Here is a 17,330-nt window from a genome sequence, read left to right on the forward strand (position 1 = left end):
ATATTATACAAGCCAAAAAACCAAATATAAGAACAATATTACAGCCTATATAGCTCAATGTACAACTAACCATAGCACAAACTGAGTAGTAGTACCAAACAAATCAAACCTCATATTAAACATTCATTCTAAATAAACACAAAAACAAATCAAACCTCACTTTAATTAACATTAACCACCAAAACCCATTAAAATTCAAATCATTTTGATCAAAACCAACTTTCAAGAACAGTAGAATGAAACTGCATCAAGACGAGCACCAACAATATCAAAGCAGCCACCCCCCACGGCGAACCTCCCTCCTCCGGCGACTGGTACGCCTGCCAGCGGCGACGCTCCCACGGTGACAACCCAAACCCAAAAAACTTTTCTGGGTGCTCCACATTTGACAACCATTTGACAGCAAAAAGCAGAATTAATGGAGTGATTAAAAGAACCCAATTGAAGCTCTCTTCAGTGGCTTCAATGGCTTCTTCGTAAGAAGAGTACCATTGAAATCCAAGAAAGAACAAGATGAGCGCCAAGATCAAAAGAACCGGATATGGAAGTGGGGTTAGCGAGAACGCTTCGAAAATGGAAGAATTTGTGGTTCTTGTGGGTGACATTTCACCTTCAGTGTGTGAATGGTAATGGTGAAGAATGGTTTAAAGGAGAGATTTGATGAAAATATGGAAAGGATTCTCCAATCCGTTACGGTTTGTATTACTGATTTTGGGGGATTCCATTGTGATTGGTACAAGTGTTGGAAGCTTTTTGGAAAGTTAAATGTACAACTGCTGATGCGTTGGGTACAACTGATGTTGCGTGGGGCAAGTAATGATGCATAGGGTATAACTAAGTAAAGAAGGTTTTATGTGGGAAAAGACCAAGATACCCCTCACCCACTTTGGAAAAGTCTGGATGGGAACCATAAATCATACTTGCAATCATTTTCATTTTGAGTAAAGAAAATTTATCATGGGCTGTGATGAAACTTGTAGACTTATTTTAGTGGTTGTAGATATGTTTATCAAAAGTGATTTGAAGCTTTAAATTGTCGTATTTGATACTATTTTTTTATATTATAAATGACTATACATATTTTTTTCATAAACGATTCAAATTATAAAAAAAAAAAGTTAATTTATTTTACTTTTAATAGATATACATGCCTAATGAATCCAGATCAAAATAAAAAAGAAAATTTTCGTAAAAAGAATTTCATCCATTGATCTAATCAAATCAAAGGCTATTGTGATTCAATGATATTTTTAGTATATATTTCAAAATTAAATGATCTACCATCAACTACAAAAATAAATCATTAATACCTTAATTAGAAGCCTCTTGCCTTCCCAATATTTTTTGCACTTCTTATATCCCGTAACTAACAACCAAATATTTTTGAAATTAGAAGAAAGTTTGTTAACGAAAATCAAGGTTACCAAGATTATGTGAGAAGTTTAGTAGGCAAGAAAGTAATTTTGGATGAAAATTATACCAAGAAGAAATAGATATGTTCTATCTGCTAAAAAAATATAATATTTGACTTGACATGTGTTTGTGTTTGAGTGTTTCTCTATGACACTTAAAAAGAAAATTTGTTCTATCTGTTCAAAAAATTTAACACGAAACAAAGGTGCTTTCAAGTTGTGTAGCATCCCTTTCAAATCGTCTATAATATGTAGCATCCCTTTCAAATCGTCTATAATGTGATTATAGATAATATATGCATTACTTTTTGTGTCAACAATGCACCTACTTTGACATTATCTCTATGTCACGTTTGTCAAAAGCTTTAAAGGAAACTTTATATTTGAGAACGATCTCACTGAAATTCCAAACTTTAGTAAGATCATTTGACTGAGAATCATAAATCTAAAAGGTTCTATTGGAGTATTAAAGAGCGGGGTAGTTTTTGGAATCACGAATTGGTCTTGGATTTCTGACTGGATAATATAATCACTTTCCGAATTTGATATTTAACTCATATGCCTACTTATCACGAAGATATCGCACCTCCCAACTTGTATAAATTCATAGTTTGAACTCCATTGGTGATCTTTAAAATCTCATTACACTAAAACAACTTGATGATACTAAAATCATCAATATGTTCATTAGTAATCATAAAAAAGATTAATAGATAAAAAAAACAGTGGATTGTAATCGAATTTATAAATTTAAATCATTTTTGGAACAGTTCAGGTTTAATGAGATTGACCTACAAACATTTTTGTCATTAGTAAAAAATTATTGATATTTAATTTGCTAAAATACGTTTGCAGAAAAACTATATATTTACAAAACTAATATGATCTTTAAATCAAGCATTTCAAAAATGTTGTATATCTTAAAATTACCCTTTAGACAACTTTAAATCTATCGAGCCAGATCTTTTTTAGTTTAACTTTTTGTTTTATTTATTAACTCGTTAAAGATAAAACATATGTTAAAGTTACATACACATGAGCTTTAGCTCCGTCCGATTCGCTTCCTTCTAGCTAAAGTTTTTGTTTTATATACTCAAATCTTGAAAGATAGAACAACCCCAAAACGAATCATGCACGTATAAATGATCCAAAATTGTCACCTCTAATAATCTCTAACTTGTTCCAATAGACGGCAACATTTTTTGGAGAAAGCCTTTTTTTGTATGAATAGGAAAAAGACAGAGAAATCAAAGAGATATTTAGTTAATATTTGATATATCTTAAACATGAAAGAATATATAATATATGTAAACTTTAAGAACATAGAAATTAGTCATAAAGAAAAGCTTTACCCAAGTTTAATATTAATTTTATGTACGCAATTCGATTGTTGCGCCAAAAGTCGAATGACACGGCTATCAAAGGGAAAAAAGAGAGAATATATTCGTTCTTTTCCTGGACACGTTCCCCTTATTAAAGAATAGACCCTTGTTTTATTTAATCTGGGATTTTAAGACCTTATTAGTTAGGTTAACCCCAGACTCGACTTTATAGCTCCAATCAAATATTCGTTAAATTAAATATATCCACAACATCAACACTTTATCCAGGAAAAAAGAAAAAACAGGTGCTCACCACAACACAACCAACAGAAAAATTAAGTTCTTGTATTTGTTTTTTTCCAACATAAGTGAAAAGACGAAAACAAGCCTATACTATATGAGCGCTAAATTCTGATATGCATGATATGTGTTGAGAAAAGTATTGGCGTGTTGGGAATTTAAAAACAAACAGCAACATTGTTTCTAACACCAAAAAAAAAACAAAGAGTCTGTCTTACATTACAACTTCACTGATCACTCATCTGCAGAAGCTGAAGTGTGGGCAGGGTATTTGTTCAAGATATCCGCCCATGTGGCACGACCCTCAGAAACCTCCTTGACAACAGCCGCCACCTCATCAATGCTGACACGGATTTGATCCTTGCTGTCCCTTTCACGGATTGTGACTGATGACGTGGAATCCACAGTCACAGCAAACGGCACACCCAGCTCATCTGTTCTCGCATATCTTTTGCCTATTGACGTACCTATACATACATATATACAATATAAGATAAGAAGTGCACATTTTCCTATGAGAAGTAAAGAAATAGCGAATGGCAAACCTGTAATATCTTTTTTGTTTGAAATCCCAGCTGCAGTCAAAGATCTGGAGATATTTTTAGCAACTTCCTCATATTGCTGATTCTGAACCAATGGGAAAACAGTGCATTTGATGGGGGCCACAAGAGGGGGAAAACGGAAGACATTCAACTGTTCATCTCCAGCTTTGCTTGGTCTCATGTAGAAAGAATGTTCATAGAGACAGTAGATGATTCGACCAATGCCAAAAGAAGGTTCGATCACAGAAGGTGTAAAAACTCTCTGGTGTTCTTTCTTTTTTTCTTTTGATATTGTCACCATTTTTTTGGTTATTGCAACAGTTTTCTCAAGAGTGCAAACTTCAAACTCCACCTCTCCTTTGGTTTCCAAAACAGATTTCATATCCATCGCCTCTTTTTCACTCATCGCCTACATAAATCAGGAAATCAGAAATGGTGTATAGGGGGGCTGTTTGATAGTTAAGAGAAGAATTTGTTTACCTCCAATGCTTCAACCACCATTTTTTGATTACCCTTGAATGCAAGACCAAGCTCCTTCTTAATGGGAGTAATAACAAGTTTCTAGAAGAAATACACCAATTTGTTAGCAGCTTTCTCAATTAAAAAATAAAAAATAAAGTGGAACAGTTACCTCCACTTCTTTAGGTTCTGCAAATTTCTCTTGAGCCACAAGAGCAACACCACTTTTATCCTATGAAAACCAAGAGTCCAAAACTTCGTTACAAATAATGGTAAAACCGTAAAACATCATATCTTCAATAAATAAGGAATCGAAGGAACTTTGTATGTTCAAAAGACATAAATGCCCTTCTATAATTAACAGTTACCGTGTGTGCTCGTAGGTCATATGCGGATCTATCAGCAATCCCAACACATTCAATCCAACCATAAGAGGATTCGATTTCAGCATCCCAACAATCTGCAGCGTAGTGGGCCATCTCATTTGGAAGATGCTGCCTGAAACGCAAACGTTCTTCATCGATCCCTAAACATGTCAAAAATAGATATACTCTTCCGATGAAGTATGCAAGTGTTTGATTGTTCACAATCCCCTGTGAAGAAAATCATGTTTAAAAGCTATTATGGATTGCATATTGCTACTATGAATGAATAGATGTGAATACATTCCTATTTCCTGTAGTTTGCTCTAAAAAATCGAATAACAACTAACCTTAGAAACAGCTTCACCAAGACAAAGTCTTTTTGCAGATTGGCCTGACATTTGTAAATCCCTTGGGAACATGAGAAACTCAAGCTTTTCAACTTCAGAATACTTTGGGTGTGATTTATCATCAGGATCCACAAAGTGTTCGATCTCTGCAAGTGTGAATTCACGGACTCTTAGAAGACCTTGTCGAGGAGATATCTGGAAAAATATGACAACAAAATGTCAATTTCCAGAGAACATCGTTTTTTAAGTGAATATAAATAAATTCATTACTTGAATAATCATTTAATGTCTTAAAAAAAATACATAGAGCATGAATGAAATTCACGTGTTGCAATCTTAAATTTTCAAGAAAGCAAATGACCTCATTTCTGAAAGCTTGACCGATTTGAGCAGCAGCAAATGGTAGCTTGTTCCCATTGTAATAATACAAGTCTTTGAAGTTAACAAATATGCCTTGTGCTGTTTCAGGACGCATGTACCTGAACCATATCAAATGAAAACAGTTGCAAATATGAAGAATGTGAAGGCAGAATCATTGCAATAATGAAGTAAAATAATCTGGAAATAGTAGATGATTATTATAAGATATAATACTGACCCAGGGCTCACACCAGAAGGACCAATTGAGGTTTGAAACATGAGATTGAAAGGGTAAGGATCTGAGAGAGGATTCTTAGTGTCAGGTGCAACAATGCCATATTCCTTGATCTTTGCACCAAGTTCCTCAGCTGAAAGATCATCAAGAACAGCAAGAATGTGTTTGAATTCAGCAGCCTTTTCAGCACTCATAGCCAGATCTTTTTCAAGCTTATCTTTACAATGATCTTTAAGGAGGTGATCAGCTCTGTAACATGTTCCAGTCTTTTCATCTTTAACCATAAGATCAGTAAATTTATCAACATGACCAGAGGCTTTCAAGACAACTTCAGGGGTGACACAAGGACAATCAACTTCTAGCATATCCTCCTCTAGAACAAAATGCTGAGAAAATTTAAGCAAAATGATATTAGTATCCTCCATTATCATCTCCAACATCCAATCTATTCTTGTTTAGTTGAGGCATATCTCCAGTATTGAGTTTTTATGTTATTGTATCTTCGGACAATGAATAAGCTCTCTCATGATTCAAACAGATTCATATGTCAATTAATAGTTTGTTAAATAGTCATCAGTCTTTCTTAGGGATGCTTGGTAGCAATTTGCTTTAAGCTACACAATTTTAAAACTCAAGGAAGGTATAGCATACCCTTTCTGTATCCAAATACCGAATTCATGTTGTATTAATTATAAAAAATACTTAAATATACATGTTTAATGCTCTTGCTTCTGGGAAAAGTGTGTCAAATGATTTATCTTTTACTTCAGATTAGACACCAATCCTCCTAGTTGTACAGACAATAGAAATTTTTGGAACTAAATAACAAAAAAAACAACCAAGCTCATATTGAATTCTGTCCATTTTGTAAAAAATGAGACGAATACCTACAAGGAAAAATTAGTCACACATTGGCGCTGCATGTTTGAAATTCAATACTCTTTCTCCCCCAAATTGCAACACACTTCAATTCCTTATGCGAAAATTTAAAAATCCTAGATTTGAAATCAATATGAAATTTGTTGCAAGCCTCGTATATATTGGACTATCCAGAAAGTTTTGCGATTCATATCAATTTTGAGGTGAAAAGGCCAATTAGTTCGAAAACAGCGGCAAATCCTATTTCCGAAATGAACAGGATATCACAAAGCCGATTGCATTTTCAAGCTGAGAGTATAAAATTTAAGCGGTATGATTGTCATCGTGGCGATTATAAAATCAGATAAAACTCAACATACCTGACGCCAGAAAGCAAGGACGTTAGACTTAACGGCGCAGCCAGGAGGACCATAATCATATAAACCAGCAACACCTCTGTAAATTTTGAACGACGGGATGTAAAACAAACGTCGTTCGAGCGTATTAACGACGGCCTGACGAAACGCATCTCTGCTCATAACAGAGCCGTTAGCATCACCAGAAATGGAAGCTTTCAGTTGAGTCTCAATCGATGTTTTCTCGAGTTTCAGAGCATTGAGTGCTTTAACGGCTTCGTCTATCTCCGACTTTGATGCGCCGGAAGACTTCAATTGACGTATCGTGTTGCCGCTTGCATCGATCGTGGATTGTTTCTCAGCAAGAGCTCGTCGAAGTGAGTCCTCGGAGGTGGCCATTGGTGCGATGGCGTCGGCCGGTCGTTGTAGAGAATATATCTGGCGGAATCTGGAGGTGATGCGGTGGTGAGCGAGTGATGATAAGATAGCGGAATGTAAACGCATGCGTTCCGATCAATGGCCCCACCACCGGCGGTAGGATTAGGGTTTTAGGTTTTTGGGCTGTAGTTGGGCTCAGATGTAAACCACTAAAAGATTCTACCGGATATTTAGAAATTATTATGATTAGGCAATAAGGAGCTTACGATGCACAAACCGGTTCATTTTTCAAACTGAACCGGTTCTTTAAACCGGTTCGGTTCACTCCCTAGCCAAGCAAAACCGGTTCAGCCTCAAACCGGTTCGGTTCAAACCGGTTCACTCAAAAAATTAGTCGAACCTATCTAAACCGGTTACACCGGTTCTAAACCGGTTCAATCGGTTCGATTCGGTTCCATACCGGTTCCAAACCGGTTCACACGATATAAACCGGTTCTAAACCGGTTTCAATGACTAAAATCTCGAACGGGTGTAAACCGGTGGTTCGGTTCTCAAACCGGTTCGGTTCACTGTGGACCGGTTCAGCGTAAACCGGTTTACCGGTTCGGATCTTGAACCGGTTTTTTTGTGCATGCCTAAGCGTACATACAAAAAAGGTACCATGTTTAAACTCCAACATTTTATTCTTACTTGTTATTTTAGGAACCGATTAGTAAACGACATTTTTTCTTCGTACACAACAATTTGTAATTTAAAATGTTGTATTATGCAACTCTATAATGCATAAGACCGCTAGGAGTGGGCAACGGGAGTTGCCATTATTCCGACGCGGACACACAAAAACGGCGTTATAACGCCCGAAACACCGCGCCCCCTTGCGTTATTAGGTGTTATGTTAACATATGTTATGGTGGTGACGGAATGAAACCGCTAATGTGATTGGCTAATTTGTTTGGAACGTTTAAAAATCCGACTGTTTGCAAACGGTCACCAACATTAAAAATAAAAAAAATGAAAATAAAAATAAAAATCTCCATTAATATAAATACACAACATTTTTATCTTCATTTTATCTTCCAAACCCAACAAATCATTTCAACAATTACTATTCATTTCATTTTTTTTTTCTATTACTCTATTTATTTAAAAAATGGAACTATTTTGATCCGTTTCATCCATACAATCATGATATCGACGATGATGATATGTTTGTGAGTATGATGTATCAATATGTTACCGACATGATACCGCCAGAGCCAGCTCCACTACTGACCAGACGTGCGGCGTTGAACAGAGATCATGAAGAAAGGCATAGACGTCTACTAGACGATTATTTTGTGGATAATTGTGTCTACCAACCAATCGATTTTAAAAGAAGGTTTTGTTTGCGGAAAAATGTGTTTCAACGGACAGTCAATGCAATGGAAAGTAGGTACCGTGATTACAGTTGTTTCAAAATTTTAATATATGTTCTTTAGATTATTAAATAATTGTTTTAAAAATATAATATATGTTCTTTAGATATAATAATTATTTTAATAATTTATTATATGTTCTTTAGATTATTAAATAACTGTTTTAAAAATTTATTATATGTTTAGGTATGAATATTTCCAACTAAAGTATGATGCGAGAGGTAAACGAGGTTTTACAGGGTTGCAAAAATGTGTTGCTGCAATCAAGCTTATGGCTTTAGGGGAATCGCCCGATTCTATTGATGACTATATGACAATGTCAGAGCGAAATGCACGAGAAAGTTTGTATAGATTGGTGAAAGGTGTTATTGAAACCTTCGGTGACAAATATTTGCGCAAACCTTCATTAAATGACATGCAATAACTATATGCGGCGCATGAAGAACGACATGGTTTTTCGGGAATGCTTGGAAGCATTGAATGCACAAAGTGGATATGGAGAAATTGTCATGTGGCGTGGAAAGGTCAATACACAAGTGGTCATTTTGGATCGCCTTTGTTAGTATTAGAGGCTGTTGCGTCACAAGACTTATGGATTTGACATGTTTTTTTTCGGAGTTGCGGGTTCTAACAAGGACGTAAACGTTGTTGATCAATCACCAATATTTTAGGACCTTTTGATAGGAAAGACATCGGATGCTCCTTTCACAGTAAATAGCCATAAGTATAAGTTCGGGTATTACCTCACGGATGGAATATACCTAATCTATTCCACATTTGTGAAGACGTTTCGACACCCGATAGAACCAAGAGATAAATTTTTCAAGAAAAGACAAGAAGGAGCACGTAAGGACGTGGAACGTGCTTTCGGAGTTCTGAAAGCAAAATGACACATAGTTGAACATGCGACACGAGCATGTGAGTTGGACACACTACGAGATATTATGTATGCATGTATCATTATGCATAACATGGTGATTAAAGATAAAGGACGAAACATCACAGAGTATTCGCCTACGAAACCTGGACACATTCAATTTCAACTAGTGACGGCAAAATACTTACATAGAATCGTTAATATTCAAGACCAACGAAAACACAAACAACTTCAAGAAGACTTGACATATCTATGATGACACTGAAGTTGAGTAATTTAGATCGAAAATGTAATTTGTTTTGTCTTTTTTTTTTTTTTAGGTTTGTAAATGTGTTTTTAACCTTAGTTGTAATTTTTTTATGTTTTTTTTAATTTTGGATTTAAATTAAAATTTTTACTTTTTAAATGTTATTTTTAATTTATGATTTAATTTATATTATAATTATAAATATTATGACAAAAAAAAATTCGAAATATAGAAACTAAAAACATCAAAATAAAAAATAAAAAATAAAATAGAAAATAAGGGGTGTTATTACATGTTATTTGATGTTGCCCATTTCCACATTTGGTGTTATAACACCTATTTATGACTATGATGATGATGTGACACCTTTTGGGTGTGGTAACATGTAATAACATGTTGCCCACACCCAACAGTCTAAATTGTTGTGTATGATAAAAAAATTGTTGTGTAAGAATCACTTTCCTATTAAATGTTAACATGTGTCACATTTAATGATATATTTAATGAAATTATGGATAGAACGATAATAAGAAGAAAATGTAGGAAATATATTTAATTTCTCAACTGTAAAAATGTCACTGTCGTTCAAAAAGTTTTGGAGTTATACCATTGGTTTAAAAGTTTCATTTTGTTGCGAGTTTGGTTCGTTTTAAAATTGAAAGTGTGTAAAATGATATTTTTACCCTTTATATTTGGTTTTTCTTTTTCTTTGTATTTACTTCACAATTTACGTAATTAAATAAAACAAAAATAAAAATAAATCTACCCTAATACCACTACCCCACCAACATCCCGAGTTTTGTACCGTAGTCCTCTCTTTATTTGGTTTGCTTGTCGGAAAAAGTTTGAATGGGTAATTCTTGTTATTATGAAGATTTAAGAATTGATAAATTTACAAAGCCGTACCTAAATACATAGTGGATAAAGACATATACAAGCTTGGCAGAAGTGAAATATGATCATATCATAAAATAGGTGGGAGTTTTTGGATCTCAAAACTAATAAACCTAGTTCGATGATGTCCGTTTTATTAGGTTTGGATTTGAGTCTTTTGGTTTTGTTTTGGTTTCAATTTTTTCATTTTGATTTTACTTTTATTTTATTTTATTTGGGCTCACTAAGAGTTTTGCATAAACTTTTGGGCACACAATCTTGTATCTTCCGAATAACATTTGGTTCACAATAGGAAACTTTATAAATAGGGATTTTACAGTGCAATGAAATACAAATATGAATTCATTATTACTAACAAAAATAGATATTGGAGGCTTTAATGTGTGCTCAAAGTTGGTTGTTGAATGAAATTCAAGCTAATATACTATTGTATATTAATATATAAACCGTTTTTGCATATTAGTATTATTTTTCTAAAATTGTTTTATGTTTTCTTATATACAACAATTTGTTCGGAAGAGACATATTGTTGTTATGTTGAATTTGATTATGATGTGGAGGATGTAAAATGACCGCTAATAAGAATATTACTTTTATATACTTTGGATGTTTTGGTTTGATTTTGGGTTTGTTTAACATTTTGTAGGAAGACACTAAAGAAAGTGGAACAACAAGTTTTGATGATTTTGTTTGAATTTGAGTTTGTTTAATGTTTAAATTTAACGTACTATTATGATGGATTTGGTTTTTCATATTTTGTATTTGGTGTCTTGGTTGGTTGCTTTTGTAACAATATTAGACTTCTATTAATTTCTATTTGATTAAATGATGTTATGTAAGATTTTAATTTTTCATTGTTCCATTATAGTTTTTTCCAAACAAATTTAATTGTTTTGGCATAGATTTTGGATTTTGGTTTAGGGTTGGGTTTGGGGAAATTTTCAGCCCCGGTAAGAAACCCACAGTATAGGGTCGGGGATGGGAACAAATTTTGATATCGGGTCAAGGATGGGATGTCCTGCCCCGCCCTATTGCCATTCCAAATCAGTCATGAATCAAACAGTAAAAATACAAGTCATCTGCCATCTGGTCAAAGCTTTAGTACTTTGTTGATTAGAGTGAAAATACAAGATATAGATTAGAAGTTTATAGGAAGCTTAGGCTTAATTACATTAACTAAGCACTATACATAGTGGTAATTACATCATAAAAGCATAAACAATATCAAACCACTATACATAAAAATACCAGATCATCAGTTTCGAGATTTGCAACTCAACAACGCCTATAAAGTAAAGAAATTACGAAAAGTTCCAAAACTCTTAAAAAAACTAAAAAATTGCCAAAAAACCTCCTTCACAGAAAGAGAAGTGTGGGCAGGGTATTTGTTCAAGATATCCGCCCATGTGGCACGACCCTCAGAAACCTCCTTGACAACAGCCGCCACCTCATCAATGCTGACACGGATTTGATCCTTGCTGTCCCTTTCACGGATTGTGACTGATGACGTGGAATCCACAGTCACAGCAAACGGCACACCCAGCTCATCTGTTCTCGCATATCTTTTGCCTATTGACGTACCTATACATACATATATACAATATTAAGATAAGAAGTGCACATTTTCCTATGAGAAGTAAAGAAATAGCGAATGGCAAACCTGTAATATCTTTTTTGTTTGAAATCCCGGCTGCAGTCAGAGATCTGGAGATATTTTTAGCAACCTCCTCATATTGCTGATTCTGAACCAATGGGAAAACAGTGCATTTGATGGGGGCCACAAGAGGGGGGAAACGGAAGACATTCAACTGTTCATCTCCGGCTTTGCTTGGTCTCATGTAGAAAGAATGTTCATAGAGACAGTAGATGATGCGACCAATGCCAAAAGAAGGTTCGATCACAGAAGGTGTAAAAACTCTCTGGTGTTCTTTCTTTTTTTCTTTTGATATTGTCACCATTTTTTTGGTTATTGTAACAGTTTTCTCAAGAGTGCAAACTTCAAACTCCACCTCTCCTTTCGTTTCCAAAACAGATTTCATATCCATCGCCTCTTTTTCACTCATCGCCTACATAAATCAGGAAATCAGAAATTGAAATTTGCTTGAGCTTGTATTGTAAATTTCCAATATGATTTTGAGTGTAAAAAATGATGCAAGAGAAGAATTTGTTTACCTCCAATGCTTCAACTACCATCTTCTGATTACCCTTGAATGCAAGCCCAACCTCCTTCTTAATAGGTGTTATAACCAGTTTCTTAAAAGAAAAAAAAAATACACCGAGATTTAGCAATTTCCTCCATAAATAATATAAAAGTAGAAAAATTACCTCAACTTCTTTAGGTTGTGCAAATTTCTCTTGAGCTACAAGAGCAACACCACTTTTGTCCTATGAAAAACAAGAATCCAGAACATCATTAGAAACATTGTCAATTATCATCCCTACAATAACTGCATTATAAGTATAATAGTAACCAAATCTCATATTAATTCCACTAGTGTTTTTGAAATTTTGTGTTCTTTGTTCCATTGTTATAAAAAAAATTATTACTTACTCACATGGCATGAATGTAAAAACATGACATGGCAGGTTTTTTACAATGATATTTGAATAAATTGCAATTTCATTTTGAAAGTTTTTAAACCTAGTTTTTAAATTCATAACCTGAAGTTAATATTTTTAATCTGTTTTTTGACGTATTGTTTATTTAAAAGATTGAACAAATGTTGTTAAGGTTTCTATCTTGAAAGCAATTTCATTTTACCAAAAATCAATGTACGCAATGTTATTACATGTCAAAAAGACATCAATACAATAATCAACACAAAGAACATCAATATCAAACTATCAAAATTCAAAACCAACATCACCAAATAAAATTACACAACAATGGAACAAAACTGAAAATTGGTTACTGTTTAATGAAATTGTTCAAAAGTAACTCACAATTTTGGTATATGAGTATAGTTGAAATTTTAAATTTTGGTCCCCAAAAGTTTTTATTCGCAACTTTGGTCCTTATTTGAGGTTTTTGTAACATTTTTAATCCTCTTCCAAGTAAAATAAATATACTTTTGGGATCAAAATTGCAAAAATTAGCTATACTCAAGGATCAAAATCAATCATTCCACTTACATGGACAAAAAAAAAAAAGTTCCAACAATCAAACTTGCAAAAATCAGCTATACTCAGGGACCAAAAATGTAATTTACAATTGTCTCAAAAAGCCTGCCACGTCATATGTCCACATGAACACCAAATCAGCTATAATCAGGGACCAAAATGTAATTTACCGTGTGTGCACGTAGGTCATATGCAGATCTATCAGCAATGCCAACGCATTCGATCCAACCATAAGAGGATTCGATTTCAGCATCCCAACAATCTGCAGCGTAGTGGGCCATCTCATTTGGAAGATGCTGCCTGAAACGCAAACGTTCTTCATCGATCCCTAAACGTGTCAAAAATAGATATACTCTTCCGATGAAGTATGCAAGCGTTTGATTGTTCACAATCCCCTGAAATAAATTGTGTTTAATAGACGTGAATACATTGCTATTATGAGGAAAATCGTGTTTAATTGCTGTTTCCTGTAGTTTGCTCTAAAATTTTGAGTAACAACTAACCTTAGAAACGGCTTCACCAAGACAAAGTCTTTTTGCAGATTGGCCTGACATTTGTAAATCCCTTGGGAACATAAGAAACTCGAGGTTTTTAACTTCAGAATATTTTGGGTGTGATTTATCATCAGGATCCACAAAGTGTTCGATCTCTGCAAGTGTGAATTCACGAACTCTTAGAAGACCTTGTCGAGGAGATATCTGAAGAAAGATGACAACAAAATGTCAATTTCCAGAGAACATCGTTTTTAGATATAAACTTCTAGAAAGTTTTTTGCTATTCTATATTGTGAAATTCGAGAAGTATCTTATTCATGCTTTCATGGAATTTGACTTCAACAAGACCACTTATCCGACTCAAAATTTTATTGCTTCATTCAACTAAAAACCGAAAAACAGGAGAACCAGAAAGAAAATCCAATTTGAGTGGACATTAACAAAAAAGAAAGAAAGAACAAGATTGGTATTTTGGGGATAAAAAGCAAATGACCTCATTTCTGAAAGCTTGACCAATTTGAGCAGCAGCAAAGGGTAGCTTGTTCCCATTGTAATAGTATAAGTCTTTGAAGTTAACAAATATGCCTTGTGCTGTTTCAGGACGCATGTACCTGAACCATATTAAATGAAGACAGTTGCAAATATGAAGAATGTAAAGGCAGAATCATTGCAATTATGAAGTAAACTAATCTGAAAATAGTAGATGATTAATATGAGATATAATACTGACCCAGGGCTCACGCCAGAAGAACCAATTGAGGTCTGAAACATGAGATTGAAAGGGTAAGGACTGAGAGAGGATTCTTAGTGTCAGGTGCAACAATGCCATATTCCTTGATCTTTGCACCGAGTTCCTCAGCTGAAAGATCATCCAGAACAGCAAGAATGTGTTTGAGTTCAGCAGCCTTGTCAGCACTCATAGCCAGATCTTTTTCAAGCTTATCTTTACAATGATCTTTAAGAAGGTGATCAGCTCTGTAACATGTTCCAGTCTTTTCATCTTTAACCATAAGGTCAGTAAACTTATCAACATGACCAGATGCTTTCAAGACAACTTCAGGGGTGACACAAGGACAATCAACTTCTAGCATGTCCTCCTCCAGAACAAAATGCTGAGAAAGTTTAAGCAGAAATATTATCTACTAATCCTGTTAACATAAAATGCTTGTTGGTAAACTTAAACAAACGACAAATGATTTGGAGAGAAAAAAAAAAACAAAAAACAATCATGTTCAGATTGAATCTGCCCAATTGTGAAATGAAGAGGGTTAAGTTCAAAACCCTATATCTAGTAAATTATCTAAATAGATTTTATAACTCGAATCGATTTTGATCTTAAAAGGGCAACCCGTTCGTAATCAGCGGCAAAACTTATTCCGAAATGAATGGCGTATGCATTTCAGAGATTGTACTCTTAAGGTCGAATGCATTTTAGAGCAGAAGAGCAAACTATGAACATATAGCGGAATAATTTCAATCATGAAGATTAAAGTTACAGATAAAACTCTACATACCTGACGCCAGAAAGCAAGAACGTTAGACTTAACGGCGCAACCAGGAGGACCATAATCATATAAACCAGCAACACCTCTGTAAATTTTAAACGAGGGAATGTAAAACAGACGCCGTTCGAGCGTATTAACGACGGCCTGACGGAACGCATCCCTGCTCATAACAGAGCCGTAAGCATCACCAGAAATGGAAGCTTTCAGTTGAGTCTCGATCGATGTTTTCTCGAGTTTCAAAGCATTGAGTGCTTTAACGGCGTCGTCTATCTCCGAATTTGATGCGCCGGAAGACTTCAATTGGCGTATCGAGTTGCCGCTCGCGTCGATCGTTGATTGTTTCTCAGCAAGACCTCGTCGGAGTGAGTCCTCGGAGGTGGCCATTGGTGCGATGTCGTCGGCTGGTCGTTGTAGAGAAGATATAGGCGTGATAAACATATGTATTAGATTTTTCAACACTTTTGAATTAGTCCGTAACTTTAGCTGATTAGGTGAAGTACACCCAATTTTTTTAATTTTTAATTTATAAAACAAACAATATAAAACCAACAAAATAAAAAAAAAAAAATATATATATATATATATATATATATATATATATATATATATATATTAAAGTTGTGCACCTCTTAGGAATAGTAAAGTTCTTAAGAGGTTGCCAGAAATGGTCCTTTATGTATATGTTTTGTTGCAGCTTGGGATTGTTTTTCTATACGGGTGTTTTATGTAATCAGTTGGTACACGTGTTGATCATATCAACACGTTGTTTCTTTGTATTTCATCTTTATCTTACCGTCTTTTTGTATATGTGGTATATCTGTTCCAGTAGCTTCCATTACTAGGTTTCTTCCACACCTTTTGTTCCGTCTTCTCAGACCAACACCTACAAAACTCCTCATTCGTTCTCCCTTTGTCCTGTCGGCTACTGACTACCGGTTCGTTTCTCTATTGGCATTTAGTTCTCCTCTTCTCCTCTGACCTTAGCTGTTGTGAGCTCCGCCGCCTGAATTTATGGTTGAAGAGATCGACGAGATGGTGTCGCCACAGTCTAACTTCCCTTAAATCCCATTTTCTGAAAATTTTATTTCAGTCTAGGTTAGATCGATTGATCTTTTATCAGATTACTCTTTTGTGTCTATTGATGTCGGCTCTGTTTCCGTTTTTCTGATGGGTTTCACGCCGTCTTCGTCTCTGAACCTTTCATTCTTTGTCTTCTTCCTTGAAGCTTTCTTGGAATGTATTGCAAGTCTGGTACTCGCACATACACACAATTGAAGATTTGGAGACCAAAGTGGAGTCTAGATTATCAGTATACCAGCTGACTTTACCCATAGGAACACCACCAACAACAACTTCACCCGCCATGAAAACGCTATGCCGTCAAATGCTCTCCAACCAGAAACCTGCGGTGAGAAGAAGATATCGCAGGTGGTACGTTCCCACGTGTTTGTAAATATACCTCATCCAGAATTTGTTAGTAATTAGTTAATTTTTTACTCCAAACATGTTTGTAATCTGTAATTTTGATATGGTAATCATGATTTTTGATTCATGTAGCTATAAACAACTCGACTTTTTTAATATCCTCATAACCTTCATTTTTTTTATGACTTTTCAGGTAACAGGTTGCTGATCGGGCTTCATATATGGATAATACGAAGTTTTAAGAGATGGCTATTTGATTTGTGTAAAAGGGATATTTACGCCAGATTATCTCGACCTAATTCCATTGATGGAGGCATAAAGGTAAGAGTTCAATATTTTTGTTTGCTGTTAGAAATGAATAAACATCAAATTCTTACGCATAATCTTTTCAATCAAATATTTAATCATCTAAATAAATT

At 34.7% G+C, this 17,330-nt stretch overlaps 3 protein-coding genes and 1 pseudogene across 4 annotated transcripts; 1 reads left to right on the forward strand and 3 right to left on the reverse strand.

Moving 5' to 3' along the window:
- Positions 1–209: 209 nt before the first annotated feature.
- Positions 210–605, reverse strand: LOC145131425 (uncharacterized). Its single transcript, XM_079066109.1, has one exon. The coding sequence runs from the start codon at positions 603–605 to the stop codon at positions 210–212; it is 396 nt and encodes a 131-aa protein (XP_078922235.1).
- Positions 606–3,054: 2,449 nt separating this feature from the next.
- LOC145129247 (glycine--tRNA ligase, mitochondrial 1-like) lies at positions 3,055–7,121 on the reverse strand. The gene is made up of 9 exons (XM_079063952.1): positions 6,581–7,121; positions 5,346–5,728; positions 5,109–5,226; positions 4,748–4,942; positions 4,404–4,628; positions 4,208–4,267; positions 4,057–4,137; positions 3,580–3,985; positions 3,055–3,501 (listed from the first exon to the last, which is right to left on the reverse strand). The coding sequence occupies exons 1-9, from the start codon at positions 7,058–7,060 to the stop codon at positions 3,269–3,271; spliced, it is 2,181 nt and encodes a 726-aa protein (XP_078920078.1). The 5' UTR covers positions 7,061–7,121; the 3' UTR covers positions 3,055–3,268.
- Positions 7,122–8,175: 1,054 nt separating this feature from the next.
- Positions 8,176–8,773, forward strand: LOC145131426 (uncharacterized). Its single transcript, XM_079066110.1, has 2 exons — positions 8,176–8,312; positions 8,536–8,773. The coding sequence occupies exons 1-2, from the start codon at positions 8,176–8,178 to the stop codon at positions 8,771–8,773; spliced, it is 375 nt and encodes a 124-aa protein (XP_078922236.1).
- A 2,739-nt stretch (positions 8,774–11,512) lies between these two features.
- On the reverse strand, positions 11,513–15,904 carry LOC145133008 (glycine--tRNA ligase, mitochondrial 1-like; annotated as a pseudogene). Its single transcript, XR_013718338.1, has 9 exons — positions 15,496–15,904; positions 14,712–15,093; positions 14,475–14,592; positions 13,991–14,185; positions 13,658–13,882; positions 12,693–12,752; positions 12,540–12,620; positions 12,028–12,433; positions 11,513–11,948 (listed from the first exon to the last, which is right to left on the reverse strand). The product of XR_013718338.1 is annotated as a glycine--tRNA ligase, mitochondrial 1-like (transcript).
- Positions 15,905–17,330: the final 1,426 nt, after the last annotated feature.

The sequence above is a fragment of the Lactuca virosa genome, chromosome 8, assembly GCF_052849685.1.
Source record: "Lactuca virosa cultivar CGN04683 chromosome 8, Lactuca_virosa_CGN04683_v6, whole genome shotgun sequence".
In the NCBI taxonomy this organism is placed as follows: Eukaryota; Viridiplantae; Streptophyta; class Magnoliopsida; order Asterales; family Asteraceae; genus Lactuca; species Lactuca virosa.